This window comes from Emydura macquarii, unplaced genomic scaffold (assembly GCF_026122565.2).
Source record: "Emydura macquarii macquarii isolate MOO-44397 ecotype Brisbane River unplaced genomic scaffold, CSIRO-AGI_Emac_v2 contig_450, whole genome shotgun sequence".
Taxonomy (NCBI): Eukaryota; Metazoa; Chordata; order Testudines; family Chelidae; genus Emydura; species Emydura macquarii.
In genome coordinates, this window is record NW_027130587.1 from 5,838,348 (window position 1) to 5,860,761 (window position 22,414).

The 22,414-nt window shown below is 43.1% G+C and overlaps 1 protein-coding gene across 2 annotated transcripts in view; it reads right to left on the bottom strand.

The window, feature by feature from the left end:
• CAMKK1 (calcium/calmodulin dependent protein kinase kinase 1) overlaps positions 1–22,414 on the bottom strand; it is a 156,295-nt gene that overhangs the window by 39,773 nt on the left and 94,108 nt on the right. For both annotated transcript variants that reach the window (XM_067537859.1, XM_067537858.1), the window contains 4 exons: positions 20,598–20,731; positions 18,833–18,869; positions 13,538–13,559; positions 9,344–9,432 (listed from right to left, as the gene is read on the bottom strand). In XM_067537859.1, the coding sequence (XP_067393960.1) occupies positions 9,344–9,432; positions 13,538–13,559; positions 18,833–18,869; positions 20,598–20,731 (282 nt within the window). The remainder of the gene's footprint in view (positions 1–9,343; positions 9,433–13,537; positions 13,560–18,832; positions 18,870–20,597; positions 20,732–22,414) is intronic.

Below are 22,414 nucleotides of genomic sequence, written 5' to 3' on the forward strand. Positions count from 1 at the left end.
GGAAGACGTTATATAAATTGCTAGGGAATACCAGTGTTTATTCTAGACCCTTTTTGTCACACAGTAAGAGGGAATGGTTTCCTTTCAATTTCATGCTAAGTACAATTTACTTTTTAAATATTTTTAACTCTTGCAATACTTAATAGTAACAACTACAATTACAAAAAGACTTTACATTAATATACCCCCTCTCCTCCCAAGGGATGCCACAAGCACTTACACTATATCCATTTGGTACCAGTGAAATGCAGCCACTTCTGGGGGGTAGGGGGTAGGATGAGCAGCAGTCAACCACTGCACTGTGTACCGCACCCAACACTGCAATAGGGGAAGGAGAAATTTTAGTGGAGGATACTGGGGTAATTCCCACCCCTGACATAAAATGCCATGGAGTTTTAACCCTGCAATTCCCAAAGCCACAAAATGGTACATTTTGTCCGTGGTTACAAAGAATTCAGGAATGGGGGGGGGGGAGGGGGGGGGTGGTCCATGCAAAGCAGAAAGAGTCCCTGGGCCAGGTCCTCAGCTGGTGGAAATCACTGTAGCCCAATGGAGCTACATCAATTTATACTAATTGAGGATGTGGCTCTCTGAAGAAGACAGCTGAAGTCTCTCAAAAGCTTATGCCTGCAAATATTAAATTTGTTAGTCTTTAAAGTGCCACAGAACTCCCGTTGTTTTTGCAGAAATGGAGATTGTTATCCACTTGGAGAATAGGGCATTTTGAGACCCTTGGGACTATCTATGTTTGTTAAGTGGTGTCTCAGTTACATTATTTGAGTGTACTGGGTAATGATGGGCCAGAATAGGAGCTCTGGAACCCCAGATTCAAATCCCCCAACCTCCACTCGGGGAGGAGGGGGGAAGTTCCAATCCAAATGTTGCTGATGGATCTTGACTCTACAATGGGCCAAATAAAACCCCCAGATCCAAATGTCCCAAGGTTGGGGCTAGTTGAAATCTGGATACAAACTTCACATCTCCGGTCCCACCTCTAACAGAGTGCAACTTGGTAAAAGAGATACAGGATAGGACAAGGAGCATTTAAATCACAAAGAGAAACAGCACATTTGATTTGCTGGATTTTCAGGCTTCCCCATCTACTGGTTTGTCCACTGGTATAATATTAACTTAAGATATGATGCCATCTACTCCAAATTTAAGGAGACTGAACAAACAATGAGATCATTGTGAAAGCTCCATTCATTAAAGCAGGTCCTTGGAGAGCGAATCAGCATTCTGACTCACTAAGAGTTTAGTTTAAATTATAATGTCTGCCTTTTGAGTGCAATAATTGAAGACACTCAAACGCACACTTACACATGGCTGAATCCTGAAGTCCTAGAACTTTACCGGAATACGGACTTCAGGAACATTCAGGCTTCAAAAGGAGTATTTCAGTGACTATGTACCTGCTGAACCCCACATTGATAAATGGATTGCTTGGTGCAATTTTATATATATATAATTTTATATAATGAGCCTTTTCTCTCTCACCACCTTCACCTCAAATATGCACGTGTGTGCGCGCGTACGCACACGCACACACACAAAGTCAGTTTGGAAAGAGAGAGAGTGTAGCCACCCTCTCCTTTTGTTAAACCAAATGTCAGCTCCCAGCAAGAGAGAGATTTCTCATTAAGATATGCAGGCAGCCTGACAGTTGTGGAAAAAACATCCTTCCCTCTGTTACTTACTTTACCTAGTGTCGGTTTCTGCGGTTCACCTGCCAAAGCAAATCTGCATGACATCAAATTCATCTTCATTCAGAAAACCTATTTAAATCTCAGCTACAGTACTGACAAGAAAATTAACATTAAGTCAACCTGGAAGAAATCTTACTAACTGTAGTCAGGATGTCAAACCTTTAACGCACTGTACCCAAGATATCAAAAACTCTAAGCAAATAAATCAGGGTTTCTTTTTAGTCCAGCAAATCTGTAGATTTTTCATGAGTTGTTTTAAATATTTCCAACCATGTTTAGAGTGGAAGATGGTCTGACTCTGAAATGTTGTGCCACCCTTATTTATAGGGATTTTGGGTTCTAGAAAGAAAAAATGGTATGGAGTCAAATTATGTCTAAAAATCAGAAAACTGATAGGCAGGAGAGGAGGGAAAACAGGAGTAAGAGATAGTAGGTCACAAGCACATGATAAAAGCTATGAAGAAGCAAATGGAGCTGCTAAAGTCACTCAGAATGCTGCAGACTGAATTCATGCGTGCTCGCCTCCCCGTTGCATCTCATACAGAACTATTTTCCATGCCCTCCCCAAACTCCACTCACACATTCCTATCAAACTCCCGGCCTGTCTCGGTACCCCATTCATTCCACTCCTTCAGACAGTTTCCAGAACGATAGCTGGACTTACACCTAGCTGTCATACCTCACACTGCCCCTCACCGCTTTCTCCCCAACAGCCCAACTTTTCATGGGTGTTGTGAATAATTTGTATTAAATAAAGACATACTCTGTGCAGAATAAGCAATCTTTATTTGTCTCTTGCACAGGGTGATTGCACCTCACATTGATACACAGTGCAAGCTGGATAGCAGTCATAGCATGGCACAGTGCTGTTTACAAAGACACCTTATTTGTGTTCATTGTCAAAATAGTTCCTCAAGGTCTCCCTGATTCAAATGGCTCCTGGTATGCCCCTCTAATAGCCCTGACATCTGGTTGTTCATATTCAGCCACAAGGCAATACACCTCTGCATTCCACTCAAGGGGAAACTTTTCACCTTTAACTTCACAAATATTATGGACCACACAGCAGGTGGCTATAGCCATGGGAGTATTTTCTTCATTTAGGCCTAATCTGCCATAAAGGCATCTCCAGCAAGCTTTTAACATGCCAAACTCACACTCAACAGTCATTTGGCACTTGCTCAGCCTGTTATTGAAGTGCTCCTTGATGGTATCCAGGTTGCCTGTATAAGGCTTCATGAGCCAGGGCAGTAATCATAGAATATTAGGGTTGGAAGGGAACTCAGGAGGTCATCTAGTCCAACCCCATGTTCAAAGCAGGACCAACCCCAACTAAATCATCCCAGCCAGGGCTTTGTCAAACTGGGCCTTAAAAACTTCTAAGGATGGAGATTTCCACCACCTCCTTAGATAACCCATTCCAGTGCTTCACCAGCCTTCTAGTGAAAAAGTTTTTCCTAATATCCAATCTAGACCTCCCCCTCTGAAATTTGAGACCATAGCTCCTTGTTCTGTCATCTGCCACCCCTGGAAAGTCCCTAGAACCCCCATTCTGGTAGTTGAAGGTCGCTATCAAATCCCTCCTCATTCTTCTCTTCTGCAAACTAAACAAGTCTAGTTCCCTCAGCCTCACTTCATATCCTCTCGTGTGATCCAGCCCCCCTAATAATTTTCATTGCCCTCCACTGGATTCTCTCCAATTTGCCCACATACTTCCTATAGCGTAGGGCCCAAAAGAGGACACAGTACTCCAAATGTGGCCTCACCAATGCTGAATAGAGGGGAATAATCACTTCCCTTGATCTGCTGGCAATGCTCCTACTAATGCAGCCCAATATGTCGTTAGCCCTCTTGGCAATAAGGGCACACTGTTGACTCATATCCAACTTCTTGTCCACTGTAACCCCCAGATTCTTTTCTGCAGAACTGCTGCCTAGGTAGCTGGTCCCCAATCTGTAGCAGAGCATGGGATAAGATGTAGGCTGGGTCTCCAGGATCACTATGAGCATTTCAACATCCCCCATGGAATCTTTTGGTCTGGAAAGAAAGTCCCTGCTTGCAGCTTTCTGTACAGGCCAGTGTTCCTGAAGATGTGTGCGTCATGCACCTTCCCTGACCAATCCGCCTTGATGTCAGTGAAACGCAAACAGTGATCCACAAGCACCTGCAGAAGTACCCCTTTTCTATTGATATACTCCATTGCAAGAAGGTCCAGGGCCAAAATTGGGATATGCGTGCCATCTATCGCCCCACCACAGTTAAGGAATCCCAACGCTGCAAAGCCATCCACTATTTCACGAACATTTCCCAGAGTCACAGTCCTTTGCAGCAGACTGTGATTAATAGCCCTGCACACTTGCGATAACACAGCTCCAACAGTGGACTTCCTGACTCCAAACTGATTAACGACCGACCAGTAGCAGTCTGGAGTTGCTGACTTCCACATGACAATTGCCATATGCTTCTCCACCAAGAAGGCAGCTCTCATTCTGGTGTCCTTGTGCCACAGTGCAGGGGCGAGCTCCACATAGAGTTCCATGAAGGTGGCTTTGCGCATTTGAAAGTTCTGCAGCCACTACTCGTCATCCCAGACCTGCATAACGATGCAATTCCACCACTCAGTGATTGTTTCACATGCCCAAAAGTGGTGGTGCACCGTGTACTGTTGCATTGTGAATGCAAACAGTAATCTGGCATGGTTCATTTGCATGTCATACAGAAGATCAGGCACCATGGAGTCCAGTTCCTATTGGGAGTTCATAATATACTGCATGACCAGCCATGATGTGTTCAGAACACTGGCAACAACAGTGGAGAGCAGTGCAGGATCTATCCTTTCAGATAGAGATGGCAGGCACTCAGGAAACTGGGGGCCATTGAAAAATGCCACGAAACGCAGTCAGAAACCCATGGAATGATGGGATGGAAATCACTGGATCATGGGATGTTGAGCCCGAACCCATGATGCACTGCGATCCTCTCCACCTTCCCACAACTCCTAGCAGAATAAGGAGGTGAGTTTGCACAGAAGGATAGCTGTCCACAGTGCATTGCTCTCATTGTCGATGCTACAGCACCAACTGTGGACGTGCTTTGGCGACACAAGGAGTGCTGTGTGGATAGGCACAAGTGTACTTACAGCACTTTTTGACCATCGCTGTCACTTGCATCGACAAAACTTTCTAGTATAGACAAGGCCTTAAGCACAGCACATGCTTAATGTTAAGCATGTGAATATCCCCATCTCTGTTCAACAAAGCACTTGAGTATATGCTTAACTCCCATTCACTTCAATGCTACTTAAGCACATGGTAGAGTGCTTTCACCCCCAATTCAGGAAATCACTTTATGCGGGGGCTTACGCCCATCAATACTCAGGAAAGCATGTGGATATGGCACGCTCCTGAATAGGGCTGCTTTCCTTAACTGGGGCCCTGTTGAATAGGGATGGGATTACTTTTAAGTGATTTGCTGAATTGGGATCTACCTGTGTATACACAAACACACACGGACAACACAAACACATACACACACGCATGTGCACACCCTGCCTAGAGTTTAGGCAGGCACAACTGGAACTAAATTTAAATAAATGAAATTAATAAACTACTATTATTACTACTAGATCTTTATTATCCTAAAAACCAATGCTTTGGGACATATTTTTGTCATCCATTTTAAAGTCACTACTGGCCAGCTAGTCTTGCGCCATTCACTGTCACATTGGCAAGGAAAGGTAAATGCTGATGGCTTGTCGCATGGATTCAGGAAGGGAACTGTAAGAGAATTTCATCTCATTTGGCATCAGAACCCTACCACTACCTCAGTTTTCTGAAAAAATATCCCAGACTCCAGTGTACATCAGCTATACACCCCTTCCAGAATCTAGTTTACTAAAACAAACTGATCAAGAAAACAAAAGCCGACATCCAGCAGTCTCATGCTAAGTCTTCCCCTGTTCGATCAGGGGCACCTCACAGGGCTCAGCAATTTATTATGACTCTCCTAAGGGTTTTTGCTCCTGCTTGCCCTGCATATAGCTCCAGCCAGGCCTTTGCCTCTGGCTGGTAGGAAGGACTTCTGCTCCAGTACCCTCTGACTCTATATCCCAGTAAGAATCTCCCTACAGATATTTCTGATTCTCAGTCTTTCAAATGAGCAGGCTCTCTTTTATAGGAAGCACCAACCCTTGGCTACCACTGGGTGATGCATGGACACTTGACCCAACCACTGGCAACAGATAATTAGGCATACGTGGGGCTGAGCCAAACTTTCCTTATGAGGCCAGCCCACTCTGTGACAGGCACCAATAATTAACTTAAGGCAATATTTCCACAGCATTACTTAGGCAGGTTTGTATTCAATCATAGCCATTTTCCATCTAAAACAAGACGCCTACAATGTGCAGCATACTGTTTTTGATCCATGCATTCCAGTTTGTGACAAGAATCCAGTTTTTAACATCTAATTTAATAAAACAAAACTAGCAATGATGCAGTTACTGCTGTGAACATTGTGAGCTTCAAACAGCTGAATGGTGATTGAGTCTAGCAAATTACATAACAATTATGTATGCTTACATTAAAATTACCTTGCAATCTTTGGACTGCCTGGCAACACTTTCCCTCAGTATGCACAAATGGTGCACTTTTCTCTGTAATTACATAGTAATTGCTATGCATTTACACAGCAGTTGCAATAGAGCACATTTCTTAACTTTTAGCAGCTAATAAAACAAATGGTTACCCAACAGCCTAAAATAAAACATCTTATTGTCTTTGCTATTATCACTGCTAAAACATCTTATTTGTTTTTGTTACCCTGTCTCATCCCACCTCCCCACATCTACTTTTTTTTTGCCTGGTCTTTAGACTGTTAATACTTTGGGGCAGAAACTGTCATTAACTACATGCACACCGGGCCCTGGATCTCTGTTGAGGCATCTAAGCACTATCATAATGTAAATGTTAATTTAAAAAATCTACAATCTTTCTACCTTATAAACTCTCCTGGCAAAATGGTCTTGGATCCTGCAGCCTTAACTCATACGTGCAGTCCCAATGACTAAGTATTTATTTCATTTCCATTCAGTGGCTGGTATTGTTCCTTCCTTTCAGGTGGAAGACAGAGCTAATGTATTGCAGTGTATGATAACAATATGGCCTTGTGAATGATCTTCCTTCATCTCAGCAAAGCCTGCTGTGTTCCTTAGGGACTCTCATTCCACTTACTCTTTTAGAGCTGGCTTTTTTGTAAAAGAGCCAAGCAAAATCTAAAGCTTTGTTTAGGCTATGGGGAACAGTAGAGCTCCCTGTGTCTTTCTGAAATCCAATTAACTGAGGACAAACAAGACTATAAGTACTTATTGCAGGATAATACATTTATTTGAGACTGATAAGGCTATATCTTTGCATTTTAAAAATATGGTCAGTGGACGTGCATTAGAAATTATTCCCTCTGGTTCAGCAAGACAAGCAGTTTTTCCTAAGTCTTGAAATAGCGGAAAATGTTGCATTTCAGACTAAAGAAACGAAACAGGCCAGGTTACATATCTATAAGTCTCCCTTCAGTCTGATTTCACCACTAGCAGCTTGTGTTGTAAGGTGTGATTCAGTGTGAGTGAGGATATCACAATCGAGCCCATAGTCAGCTTTACTAAAGTTGACAATGAAGCTACTGACCTGAGTGAAGGCTGTAAGATCAGGCCTCCGGAGTGAAATTCTGTCCCCAATGAAGTTAACAAGAATTTTGCCATTGACTTCAGTGGAGCCAGGATTTCACTCCCAGTCTCTGAGTCCCAGATCCTCCAACCTATTTAGATGCCTAACACCCATTGAAGTCAAAGCAAGTTAGGTGCCTAAATATCTTGGAGGATCTGAGCCTAAAACTCTTTGGTGCAACAGTGGCCAGAGAGACTGTTCAATCACAATAATTCCAGTCATGAAATGCTGCAAAGGGACATCTAAGAGGGACCATCTGTATGAAGAGTTCTAACTCTTAAGAAAACTAAACTGCATCTAGGCAACCCAAGCATCTGCAGCTTCCAGGTACTCCTTTAGTGAGTATAGGAAAATACAAGAGAACAAGAAGATAGATAATGACATAACCGTCCCTATCAGATATAAATCTGGCACGTTTTGAAAGGTCACCAATTGTATTTTAATCAGTACAATAGATTTTTCAGTTTGATTTTCCCAGTGACAGTATAGGTACAGCAAACCTCAGCAATATTTAAATAATATTAGGAAGTCTAGCTCTGTCAGTGCTAAGAATGGGAACCTACTGCAGTTGCATATACACACACACACAATAAGGTAGATAACTAAAATGGTACTTGCAACATTTAAGGTATTTCTCATAGTAAAGAGTTTTTTAGGTACCCCTAATTGTATTTGCATCAGAGAAGGAAGCCTTAAATGGAGAAGCCCACACAGGAAGGAAGGAAGGAAGGAAGATTCTTCCTCCTGCGCATAGATAACGAACTCCAGGTTGCAGATCACAAGGACGTAAGGGGACCGTGTGGTAGAGACTCAGATACCATGGCGATGTGTGTGGTGTAAAAACCCAAATGATAGATCAGACAAATCAGGCTCTGGAATGCTAGATCTCTGCTTCAGTGCAGGAGAGGAAGTATCAAGGAGCCATAAATGGCTCTTTGATCCTGATTCCTGAGGGCCAGTATGCACTGGCTCCAGTAAGAGCTAGAGCAGTCAAAGGCTGCTCTGATCCCACTAGCACTGGGTTCCCCACACAACCACTCACCGCTCCCTTTCTCTCCCAACATTTCCCTGCACCCAGATGTGGCAGCTGGCACAGAAGGTGCCTCCATTATCTTTATGGCAGCAGTGATATGCCAGTTCCCTTATGCCAGGGAAATTCCCTGATGACCATTTAAGGATAAGATCTGTCCCTTTTGCAGTGCTTAAGCCTGGATCTTAGAAGAGAATTTGACCCAAAATATTTGGGAACCCATCTGCCAGATTAGAGACAGAAACACAATATCTGATTTATTAAAATAAATTGTGCAATAGCCCATTAAAAATATAGAGATGCTGAATACTGAGTGAGGCTTCAGTGAAATACATATGAGCCACCAGCTGTGCTGGCAGGTAATGAGGTGGCATGTTCTCCCCATGCCACAGCCGAGAGTAATGATGAGTCACTGAGATGCATTCCAAAGGGAGCAGACAAGGACAGATGCCCTCCAGCTGCCACTTGCAAGCCCTTCCCCCACTGCTCAGCTGGAAGCAGAGCAAGTTCACTTCAACTGAAGATAATTGACTTTCTTAGCCTGTGTCTTTGCAAATGCTGTTTCCTGGCTTGAGCTAAGCTTGATGCAGCTGTAATGATTAAAGTCTACAATTTCTATCCAAGAGAGTTAACAAAAAAAAAAAAAAGTAGCAGCAAATCGTTTTCATAGTGCCACTTTTAAGAACGGCTGCCACTGAATAACTGTGACATGGCCCATAGAAATCCAGGCTGAGAGGGGTCATTGCCAATCTTGCAAACCCCTTCATGTGATTAGAGCGTATCCTTTTACTCCCCTGACAGTCTAACAGTGACTAAAAGATTGGCTTCAGACAAGAATGTAGGTCAATGCAATTCTGTGCAAAGGTGCAACTGATCTTGGTACTCACAGTACTCAATGCCCAAGACAATGTCCTTAAAGTAGAGTCGAGCCTGCTCTTCAGTGAAGGGCTGGTCAGTTGGTACTTCCATGACAGGTCTGAAAGGAAAAAGGGAAAATTACCAAGTGCCAGTTAACGGCAAGTAATATTCCTTATCTGAAGGAGGAGTGTGGTCTAACAGTTAGAGCAGTCAGCTAATAAATGGAACTCGCTTTTGGGCTCTATTTCTGTCTGTGATTCTGCATGATCCTGGCCAAATTATTTAGGAACAGATTTACAAAAGTGCTCAGGGCCAGACATACAAGTGCTCAGCAAACACAACGGGAGCCAGATTTTCAAAAGAGCTCAGCTCCCTTTCAGGCACCTAAATAAGTGCCAGATTTTTTAAAAGTTATCATCATCCAGCATGTCCCATTCTGACACTTGGGGACAGATTTTCAAAAGCACTCAGGACCCAACATGCACCCAGCATGCTGAGCTCTTTGGAAAACCTGGCCACTATGACTTGATTTTCAGAGGTCTGAGCACTCACAACTCCAGCTGAAGGCAATGGGAACAGTGCTTCTAAAAATCAGGCCCTAATTATCTGTTTACCTTCTGTAAAATCAGGATAATACATACTCCAATACTGACAACCATGGATGAAAAGTGTTATAAAAAGTGCAGAACTGTATTATTTATAACACTTATTAAACACACATGCTACAGCCTTTACTATCAGTCTCACAGAAAGAGACTGCTATTGGTATGTTGCCATATGGACTTTGCAAGCACTGTACTGTTGGCACATGAGTGACTTGCATATCAAAAGTTGTCTTCCAAGGGCCTGATTCTGATTTGACACCGTTATAATTAGGATTTGCTCCTGAATGAAGGGTGATAAAACCAGTGTCATGCAGGTTTAAATGAGACCAGACTAAGGACCTAAATGTTTTTCCTCGTCAGGTTTGACATTAAAATGGAAATATTTCTGATTTATCATTTTAGCTGCTCTTAACATCCAGGTTCAGTACAGCTTGGGAAAATGTCTCAGGAGTCATCAGTCGGATCGAAAGCTCCCTGTTTCCTCTTCCCCCACTCTTGTGACCCCCTTTATGTCTTCATTGTTAATGGATGTGCAAAATTTCTTAAGTGACCCTCCTCTTCCCCCAGCCCCCAGTTGAGAGCTAAGGCACTTAGGGCCCAAACCCTACAAGCTGCTTAGCACTTTCTGAGAGATAACAAGTGCATTCAACTCTCAATGAAGACAATGGGAGGCGAGGGTGCTTAAGATCTTGCAGGATTGGGCCTGATCCTGTCAGGTGCTTGGCACTCTGGCCCTGATGCAGCTAAGCAGTCAACAATATGCTTAACTTTAAGCATGTGAGTATTCTCACTGTCTTCAATGGGACTTAAACATGCGCTTCAATGCTGTGCTGGATCTGAGCCAGAGTTCTGAGCATCCTGCAGGATTGAGTCCTCATTGAGAATGGTTGCACAACAGAATGTCAGCAAAAGAGATCTCCAGCAGCTTATCAGTAGCCACCCTCTCTTTAATAACCCTGTGCCTCCCCACAGAGCTGAAGGAAGCTGGCAGCACTGCATCTCTTCTGTCAGGAAACTATTCTCTGTGCTTTTTAGCCCACCCCCTCCATCTTTTAACAGATGAGCTTAATGCTCTGTTTCCATTTTTGTCACCAATTTCCAGCTTCCTCTCCCATCACATGGCAACACTTTCATGTTGCTGAATCGTGGGAGAAGCAATGGGAGCGGCAGGACTACTAATGAAGTATAATTGCCATCTGTTAGAGGTAGAAGGGTTGCATTCAGAAGAGCGGCACAGCCCCCCTCAGGGCTGCAGCTGATTACAGCAGCTTTTTCTGAGCTGTGCAGAGAGACTCAAAAGAAAGTTTTCCGCCTTCTCCAAAGGGATAATTGTTCTGATCACCAGTAAGACCTTCCTTGCCTCCCATTCTGTCACCATTTACCTGCAGGAGCTGACAGCCCAGAGAAGGGTGGCAAAGAGAAACTCCCTGCAGATTTAGCTCTCCTAATCCCTTTTCCTTCTCTTCAGAATTAGAGGCCCAATCCAATTGTAATTAAAGTCAATTGTAAGACTCCCACTGATTTCTTTGGAAGCTGGATGTGGCCCTAAATCAAGTCCAGGAAGGGAGTTTGGAAAGAGGAGCTTCTGGATATGTCTATGCTGCAAAGTGAAGGTATGATTGTAGCATGGCTAGGCATATCTGCATTAGCTTTAATCTAGCATGGACTAGCAACCAGAGTACAAGTCCTCCAAGGACACTAGGTACATACACTGGCTGCCATGTCTATACTACTATTATTACCTGTGCTAGCTAGATTAAAGGTAACAGGGGTATGCCTACCTATGGTACAGTCATACCTTCATGTTGCAGTGTACATATAACCTCAGTGGTTAAACTCGCCTTTCATGTCTTGTACCGTTTCTTCTGTTTAGCTCCAAAGCAGAAGTAACAGTCCTGTAGAGTCTTAGGGCTCAATCCTGCCTTGAAATAAATGGTAGTTGAGGGTGCTCAGTACCTTGTAATATTACACCCTTAGGACCCAATCTGATGCCCACTGAAATCAATGAGAGCTTCTACTGACCCCTAATTAAGGGCCTGATACAAAGCCAAATGAAGCCAATAGAAAGACTTTCATGATCTTCAGTGGTTGTTAAGGGTGGGATTTTCAGAAGCGCTCACCACTGTCTCAACTCTCATGCCATTGAAGTCAGTGGGAGTTCTACCACTGGCTTCAATCAGAGTAGAGCGAGGCCAGTGCCAAGCACCCTAAACTACCACAACATGCTACACAATGCAATGGATTCTGTTCAGGAAAGGCTACGCTTAATTGGCTTAGACAGTGAACAGCTTTTCATCCTCTACTAGATGAGGCCTCAAAACCATCACCCGCACCACTAAGCAATAATAATAATACTAACCCTGCCACATGGGACAGTGACACATGAATATGCAATGACATTTTAAAATTGTATTGGGTCCCTGCGTTGTTGGGGATTTTTTCGTTGTGACAGGAATTACAGTCCATGTTTCTGCCTAGCAGCTGGTACCCTGAAAGGCATTTCCAGCCATTACACCTCTACTCATTTGGAGCAGAAAATTCAAATGATGATCTGTTTTTACAGATGGTCACCGATTGTTTGCTGCAATAAGAACTGTTGTGTCATACTGAAAATTGTGCATCACATGCACATCAGACTGTATCTGTGCTGCAGCATGCACAAGTTCTCACTTGCATTGGCCAGAGTTGGAAGACAGGAAACTGGGTTAGGTGGACCATTGGTCTGACCCAGTACGGCCGTTGTTATGTTCTTATGTTTCAGGACCCAGCAAAACAAAAAGCAGGGACCATATCAGAATATGGAGAACTGCAAGTAAGAGAATAAGGAGAAACAAAAACAAAGCAGCAAGGAAGGAAAGATGGTCTTGTGCTTAAGGCACTAGACTACGATGCAGACTTGTATTCAATTGATCACTGTGACAGAGGCTCTCTGTCTGACCTTGGGCAAGTCACTTCATCTCTCTCAAACACAGGGGCATTCAAAAATACTTCCCTTCTCTCATCCTGGATATGTCTTGCGTATTAAGATTGTAAGCTCTTCAGGCTCTGCTGTAAACTGTATCTATCCCAAGGATCTAGTGAATTAATGTCGGGAGGTGGAAAAGCTCCTTCATTTACAAAATGTTCTCTCTCAAATAATTCGGGGTAGGGAGAATTCAACAGTGATTAGTGTAAGGTTAGACACTGGTGAGTAAATGAGTGAAAGGCAGTTAAAGAGGAAATGTACCCTATACATAAATGTGCCAGAAGAAGGTGGAAGATGGAAGTTACTTTAACTTACACACTCTATAAACTTCTTCTGGCCACTTGACATGTAAGTTACATCAAGTCAGACTCCCTTCACCAGATTCTGAAAGCAGTTATGCTAGTGTAAATCTGCAGTGACTACAAAATCTATGAAGTGTTTCCAGATTTACAGTGGTGTAACTGCAATCGGAATCTGTCTCCTTTGCACCCACTTACTGACATAAAACTGACACCATCTTATGTATCGCCTCTGCAGTTCACCCGGCAAGTCAATGAATGAGTCCTTCTCTTTTCAGAACCTGGCTCTCCATCTGATAAGAACTACAAACACATAACCATTCTAGTATCAAAAATCCCCTTCGGGCTACTTACCCCTTGCGCAAAAGGTCAAACACTGAAAGAAGAAGAAGAAAAAAATCAAAGCAAGTGTGGGTAAGAGAGAAGGAATCCAATTTAGTCCAGATACACATTTCTAACATATTTGCTTATAAAATAAATATAGTCCCAGAACTGTTGAAATCAATTTATCCCAACAAGACTACAAGGGGAAGCAGAATGAAAAGAGCTTGTTGCTTTAGCAGAGAAATATAAATACCCCCTGCCAGCTCCTATTAGGAGACTACAGATGCTAATTTACCAACCCTACTTTCACTCTTCTGGCTTCCAGACCCTGTTGATTTGATTTTCCCTTCTTGCATAATTGCATTGTTTTTTGTACCATTGCAATATAAATGTGTATCCTCACTATTAATGTATCAAATTGACAGTATAGCTATGTACCTATCAACAAATAAAATGGATGCAATTGTACGAGTTTGAAACATGCTCCTGTTTGTACAACTCTTGAGTATTCTCCTTTTTATTATGGGTGAAACCATGGCTTTGCCACAAGCCCTGAATAAGCAGCAGTGCATTGTTGCACTGCTCCAGGAACAGCCTGGGAACCAGACTGTGACTCAGAGTCCTAATCTGCATCCCAGTTCCCCACCCTGCTATGGGCGGGTGGGAGAGACAGAGAGTCACCTGTACCTGCTTTATATGTAGCACAGTTTACTTCCTCCATCCCATACCCTAGTCACCTGTCCCAGCCTTATACCTAGTGCAGATTACTTCCCCTGCTGCAGATGCATGGGAAAGCACACAAATAGAATACATCACATACAATACATTAAATAGAATAGATCAAATAGTCATACAGACTACAGCATATCCCTTCTATTTCCAAGATTGGCTGGATGGAGATAATAACAATACTCTCATATCAAACCACCTTACAAAGGTGTAGCAACACTCTACAGGGTGTGCAAGTCTAACTGTTCTGTATCCATGTCTCAGTGATGCTGTATGCTTGTGACACAGAGGCCCATTGGTGGTTCACTACTCTGTGCCAGCAACTCTTGTCTGCCTGACATACCCACTACACCTAATACATGGTTGTCATAATCCATATCTAAAAGGTGCCATGTAAGATATCATATACAAACTGGTAACACGTTGGTGCCGAAAATTATTGCGGGTTATATGTGTGGGGTATGTACAAAGTGTTATAAATATGTGCTGAAATTATGTTCTTAAAATGTGTGCCAGGCAGGACATAATGTTTTCCATTCTAGACAAAGGAATGTGGGTCTGCCTGCTTGAATGTGTCTCCAAGGTAAATCAACAGACACCGGAAATAAAAAGTCAACAAAGCCATCAAGCAAACAAGACAAAGAGGAACCAGCATGAAGTCTTCACCAGACCGCATGGCATCTCTTGCAAACAGGAGAAAATGAACTTTACCTAAGAATACATTTCAAAGGTTTACTGATCTATCAAGACGGGGCTCTGACCCTCAAATGATAAACAATTGAATCAACTGATTGTATACAATACTATTGTATTATAAAAAGGTAACAAGTATGGTCTTTTATGAAAAGCTGAGACACAATGGAGATTAATATCATTGTGAAATGTATGCATTAACACTATATCAGGAATTATGGATACTTACTGATATTATGCTTTAAACTCTGTGACCAAATACAGGGAGAAACAGGTTTTCTTGCAGACAGAGGGCAAAGCAGCTATCTACTTGTCCCCAATGTAAATTAAGCAGTGTGTAATCAAAACAAATAGAAGCCACGTTTACATACAAATCAGAAGAGGGATGGGAAATCCACAGGAAAAAAAGAACAGCGGGAAACCTTCCTGACTCTTGAAAGAGATACAATGATCTTTGGGATGGTATAAGAGAGACAAAAAGACTTTAGAGTTTTCCATCACTTGAGGGATTAAAGGGGCCAGAGCCCTTGAAATCACCGAAAGTTGGATACTTCAGCCAAGAGGGTTGAAGTCTCTAGGAACTGACTGTAGGTAAGGAATCTGCTTAGGTAGAGATTGTAACTTGCTAAAATTAAGTTTTATCCTTAGAAATGTATCTTTTACTTTTGTTTGCATGAAAGCCTTTCTAGCTATATCCCTTATATGTAGTATCACTAAATCCATTGTCTTTTTGTTAAATAAACTTGTTTTACAGGTATTATAAACCAATTTAGTGCTGTGATTGAAATAAGAGTGTTTGTCAAACCCCAGTTAAATTAATGAGCTGCAATGTATTGTCTCTTTAAAGGAGCAATGAATTTAGCAACTTTGGTGAGTTTCAATGAGAGGGCTGGACACTGTGGGAAGATGTCTTTCAGGAATTTAGGAGTTAGTGTTCACTGTTTGTTACCAGCTAGGCAAGGACTGGACTAGTGAAGTCCTGATGAGTTTGCTAGAAAGGTCAACAAGCTGGTGTTTCAGGGAGCTGTCACATAGCTTAGCAGTAGCAAAACTCTCACTTGCTGAGGCTGAGACAAGTAACACAGTAACTCTCAATTCTGGGAATCTCAGCAGATTGTCACATTGGCAGATGGTTTTGAGGAAATTAAGGAGTGGGAGGGTGTTGGAGTCACTTTGCAAAAAGTAACTGGGTGCTAGAAGCCAGGGTGTAGCATGCTTGCTTCTCTGCGGGCTGTCAGGGCAGAGCCACAGCAGCACAGCATTTAAGATACCCAGAGTTACAGGGCAGGTGGTGACACAACCCCTTACTGATCTGAGTTGAACCCCAAAACATCACAATGCTGTAGCCCCAGAGAAGGAAACTGAGGCACAGAAAAGTGACATGACTTGCCCAAGGTCACCCAGCAGGCCGGCAGCTGAGCTGGGAATAGAACCCAGGTCTTTTGAGTCCCAGTCCAGAGGGCTACACTGCGTTCCTTCCCCAGGTCGAGGGAAATTTCCTTTTTTGCCATTCTGTAAATTCAATTACCCAATATTTCAGGTCAGAAAATTAGGATGTCACTGTGAAAGTTGATAAGGTTATTTAAAAAATTGTATTTTGGTTACAGCAGGATTCCTGGGTTCTATCTGTCACTGCCTCACTCTGTGCTCAGTCTCTTAATTCTCTCTCTGCCTCGATTTATGCAGGTGTAAACAAATGTAACACCAACTCACTGGAATGTGCTGAAGAAGAACAGTGCTTAGGCTGGGAATTGGGTTGTAGCCTTAAGTCTGAAGTGACTATCACTGCTCCATAATAGCATAGGGTTTCCCAGCAATGCAATTCCACCATTAGAGACCCTTGTGTCAGGTGTGTAGGTACAGCTAGGCAGTAGGGTCCTGTATTGTTAGGGAGTGATCTGCCAAAACCAAGGATACCTTTCCCTCATGATTGGTTAAACAAGATACTGCAACACCAGTGAAATCCCAGTGCAAACTCCCCTCTGTAAAGTGAGACCGCTCTATTTACAGTAAAGACCTATTTGCTACCATACAGCAGTGAAGTTAAAACAGGTCAAGATGCAAATATAACATGCTGCACTACATTAAGGGCCAACTTGTTTTTCTTTGCATGTTTAGGAAGAAGCTGCTTTTGGCAGCATTTCATAATTCTACCATTTCCTCCATCTCGGCTGCTCAGTATTATTTTAAAATCTCACCCGCCCCCATTTTCTTAGCACTAAGCCCTGCATGATGTACATGGGTGCAAGAAATCCTACTCTTACACTATCGGCAATAATTAACTATAAACAAGCCAAAGTGGTTAAGTCTCAATGGCTCACTCTGTCCTCCACCTTCTCTTGTTTTCTTTTGTACTTGATTGTCCACAATACATTTTAGAAGAAAAGCCCGGTATTCCTGATCATCCTGCTGGGAAGTGTTATCAATGGTGACAGCATTCAGCTGAAACCCTAATGTCAGACAGCGTGAGCTCAAGAGATGCTATGTACTTACTATGTCCTCTGACTTCAATGGGAATTGCAGATACACAGCCAGACTCTCAGCTTTGCCAAGCTTATTCTTTCTAAAGCAGAGAGGGATGGTTACAGCTCCCTGATTCTCTGCTCTGTGGCAGCCTACTAGCTGCTCTGTGTTCCCTGAGCAGTGCAAAGGAAGCAGAGTGTGGATGAGAATTAGCCCCACTCAGGATTAGACCTGCATCTTCATACAACGTCACTGAGACATGCAGACAGAAGAATAAGGCTTGCACACCTTCCAGAGTGCTGCTACACATTAGCTTGGTTTTAAATGCACATGAAAGAATTGCTTTTTACAACTTTCTCAGATGTACCTACCAGTACTAATGAAGCATCCCTTACTCTCCCCTCTAGTACTCCTGGCCCAGTTTATGAACCCCTTGACCACACTGCTGAGCAACTGCTCACATAAGCTGTTCCAGGGGTTACAGAAAGGGCAACACTGGAGATAGTTATGCAGGTGGTTATGCCCCTAGGTTGGGAATGCAGCCATCCTCCGCTCACTCATTCTCTTATAACCATTCTCTGCTCAGACTCCACTGGGCCAACTCATGCGAGTAACTGCTCTCAACTGTGAGTAAGGGGTTGTCAACCTGCCCCACTATTATTACTGCTATCACTGTTACTGTAACCTAGCAGCACATCTTTCTCCTCTGCTGTTTTTTGAATTGCACTTTGCATTGACTTTGATTCAACCAAACACACACCCCTCCAGGAGCCCAGGCCTCCAAAAAGCAACAGTAGCTGGACTCTGTGCTACACTTGTGCTTCCATCTCAACTGCCACATTTTTGATGTTCCTCCAACACCAATGTGGGCTTCAGATGAATCTGCTCTTGAAAGGGAAACTGGCCTTTAAAGGAAAATAGCTTCGTTTGCTAGGCAGAGCCTCCTTTTCAGGCAGCTTCAAAAGCCTCCTTTACTATTTCATGAGGAGTATCCTTGTAGATACTGTGGCTGACGCTTCACAGGGGTGCTAGGAGAGACAGGACACAAGGAAATTTCCCCCACTCCTTGGACACACGCAGGAGGCAGACATCACACTAGACAGCCCAGAGAGGAGAGGGGCCATCCTCTTCTCCCACCCTTCAACCTTGGCTAGGTGAATCAGAGCCTGGGTGAATGTGTGCAGAAAGCACACACCACACCCCTTCAGTGTCAGTGGATGCAGCAGCTGTTGCTCTGCAAGGCCTCCTGGACCTGATTCTGGTGCAAGGCCCTTCTGCATTCTCTCACCCCTGAGGAGACTAACATTTCATAGGTACCAACTCTCTCTCTCTGTTGTGGTCAATGCAAGTCTCCTAGTTGTGATTTCTCCTGGAAATGTACGTTACAGACCATAGTGAGAACAAGCAAGTATGGTTTTATTAACATATAGAGTTACATACCCATGTACAGATTGTCCTCTGCAGGATCATCCAGTACCTATAATGGATATCACAGAGGCAAGAGAAGGGAAACAGAGAGAGAGAAGACATCTTTAATCCAATAATACTCTATAATTCCCCCTATTTCATGTTGTGCTGAAGAGTTTTAAACTCACAGGGCAGACACACACACACACACTTTAAACAAAAGTCCAGACTCAAGCATCCCTAAACCTGAGAGATTTGGTTACAGATCTGCACACTGAAATCTGGCCCATCTCTGACACTCTGCAGACTACACTTAAAATAACAAGACTTGCATGCTTAGAACCATGTGCTTTAGCCTTGAGGCTGCAGGTTGATTTAAATATAACCACTGTATACACCAAAGGCCCTGCTTATGCATGGCATATAGTCACATAAGCCTGAATTCCATACAAGGTGTATGGAAGGAAGGCTGTAGTGCATCTGTCTCCATGTAACCTACCTGTACAAATCAGGTTGGCCTTACAGTCTAAGGAAAGGATATCACACTAGTGTGCTAGGAAGTTTCCAAGTTTGAGTCCTGAACTCCTGGACTCTCAACAGCTGGTAATATCACTCTGCAGCAATCTCTTCTGCCCAGTCTAGGCAACATTGTTTTCTAACTGAGAAGGGAGTTGTGTCCAGACCTCATCAACTGCAGCGTAGGGCCACTGGAGGGGCAAGCACAGGTCTCACTGGGCATATGCTACAACGATGACACCAACAAAGCTAAGAAGTGGCCCTGCGTAAGTGTCATCACATTGGATTCAGGGTTCACAGATTGTGCAGCTAAACCCTGACTTGAACGCAAATATCTCTGTGGCCACCCATCCTTAATACTGATCACTGGTCTATTTGCCTTCTTACTATGTTGCCAGGCTCAGAATGGGCATACAGGAATTGTTATGGGGTCAGGGATCCTATTCAAAGACTCCAGTGCTATAGAGCAACTGCTAGCAGTTAGAAACTCACTGCGCTGAGGAGGTTTTTGAAGGACAGAGAGAAATTTTCTTTAGTTTACCTTGGTAAAATCTGGGCTGCTACCTATATTTGGGGAATGAAAGAAAACGAATTCTATGCACTCCTCTGCCTACTACAGATAGCATCTTCATTTGTATGCACTATTTGCCCAGGTCAGACAAATATTGAGGAATAGGGCACTAAGGTCCATCTCCACACACAAACACTCTCTCTCTCAACCTCCCCACCCACACACTCTTAGAGCTTGTCTACATACAGCATTCCATCAGTTTAATTTAAGGGATGATCATAAACTGATTTAGTTAAACTGGAGCAAAAGACTGGGATGACACTCTAATTTTGGTTTAAACTAGGCTTATTTTGATTAATTTATGATTAGGCACAGGTTGAAGCTAAATCAAAGTAAACTGCTCTTAGACTGAATAAAAAAACATCCACACAGGAGTCTGTAGTAGTTTAATTAAACCAGTGCAAGTGTGTGTAGGCAAGGCTTAACTTTTCTTTTTCCTCTCTCTAAAAGACACAGTTGTTTAAAGATCTGCTATTTATCAACTTTGACCCTGATCAAGCATGCCCTCCACATACACAGCACCACTGTTTTGAGTGTGAGCAGTATCGGGTCCTTAATTTGTACAGATAGGTTGAGATTTTCAAAACCACTAGGGGATTTGACCTCCTGATTCCCATTAACTTAAAAAAAACAAACTTGAATGTAACCATCTGCACAGTCTGACCTGAATAACAACATCCCTTCCCTCCCACCCAGTTTTGGCATACACACCTCGATCAGCTTGACAATGTTGATGTGGTCCAGTTTCTTTAAGATGGCTATTTCTTGATAAACTCTATCCAGTGGTGCCATTGGTTTCGGCTGCCCACCAGAAGTTGCTTTAGAGCCTCTAGGGGGAGGTCGACCTGCAACAGCAGCAACAAAAAATTGTGCTTTACCCCTGCTTGGCAGCACACAATACATCACAGTGAATGACTGTATACCATGGGGCTTTGAATGAGTGCAGGACCTAAAAGCATGAGACTAACCAGACACTGATGTAAGAGAGCAGGGGTTGAATGACCTCACAGAGATTACACACTGACCTACTGAATGTTCTCTGCACGATTCAATGCCTGGCTTTTATTTTCTCTTATAAAGTCAATTTGAAATTTAGTGAGTCATATTGACTGCTTTGGGGACTGGAAATCAGTCAGTCACAAAACAAGTACAACATGGGTATCAGCAGTGCACCATCAACATTCCTCCATTCTGCTCTGGAAGGACATCCTGAAACTACAGGTCCCAATCTCAGCTGAGTCGATTCATCCCGTTATCTTTCTAAGGCAGATGAATTGAGCTCACTGTGTGCAGACCTTTCAGGTGAAGCCTTAAAACTAAAATTGTTCACAAACATTAAGGAGACCATGGCATGTTCTCCACAGAGGGGTTTGCCCTGTGTTATTAACTCCAATTTATCTGCACCCAACTACTGTGATATACCTAGTTGATGCCTTCCACCCCAGAGGTGGTTGCACTGTTTCTCATTTGTAAACAGGTTTAGGATCTTTCAGGATAAATACACTATTATATGACATGATCATCATGACCCCTACTGAAAAAAAACATACCACAAGCCACGATGCAGATAGTTGACCGAAGGCAATGAATGCACTTGCTGATCTGATTTTTCTATTGTAACAGAAAGCTCCCGTTCCATGTCCAGTTCCGTTTCCCAAATAATTATAAAGACCGGGCAAGTGAAGCCATCCACCAATAAACAGTTTAAGACCCAATCATGAGGCCTCTCACTACCTTCAATTAATTATTACTCAAAAGGAAAATTTGGTTCTTGATGACAAAATTTCACAGAGGTAGATGGCACTTTGCATTAGCCATATGTACACAATGAACCTGATCCTAGAGGGAGTTGAGTGCCCACAACTTCAATTATCTTCAATGGGAGTTGAGAGCGCTTAGCAGAGAGTAGAATTGAGCCCAATGTTTTCAAAAGATTATATCTAAAACATGTTTTTTCACATGAAGGAATGAATAAAAGCCCAGTTTCTGGAATGAGAAGACAAACCAGGTAGGATATTGCTTGTATTGATATGTTAGGCAAAAGGCCTCACTATAACAAACTACTTGACCTAGTGGAATGGACCAGCAGGGAAAGGACAAACCTTTAGCCAGCAAATTTTCCTCATCAAAGTTTGATTCTTAGATGTTAAGGTGCATGGGTTAGAGCAAGAGAAACAGACAAACCCAACCTGGCTTACAACCCAGGCCTGAGCCAACAGTGTGCAGACCCCTTTTCCATTGACAAGGCCCGAGTTTCAAAAGCACTCAGCACACTATGTGAAAATCTGGCCATTAGTCTCACAACCGGAGCTGCCGGATGCTAAGATCTTGTAAAATCGAGCTCCAACGATGGATGCTTACTGCTTGACAATTTGGCTCCAGGCTAGAATTTTCAGACTGGTTCAGTATCCACTGTCAGGGCCACATTTTCAAAAGCACACAGCACGTTGGGTACTAAGTACTTTTGAAAATCTGACCTTAAGTGTCTTGCACACCCTGTGAGAGCCCATCTGGGCCTTCAGACTCCA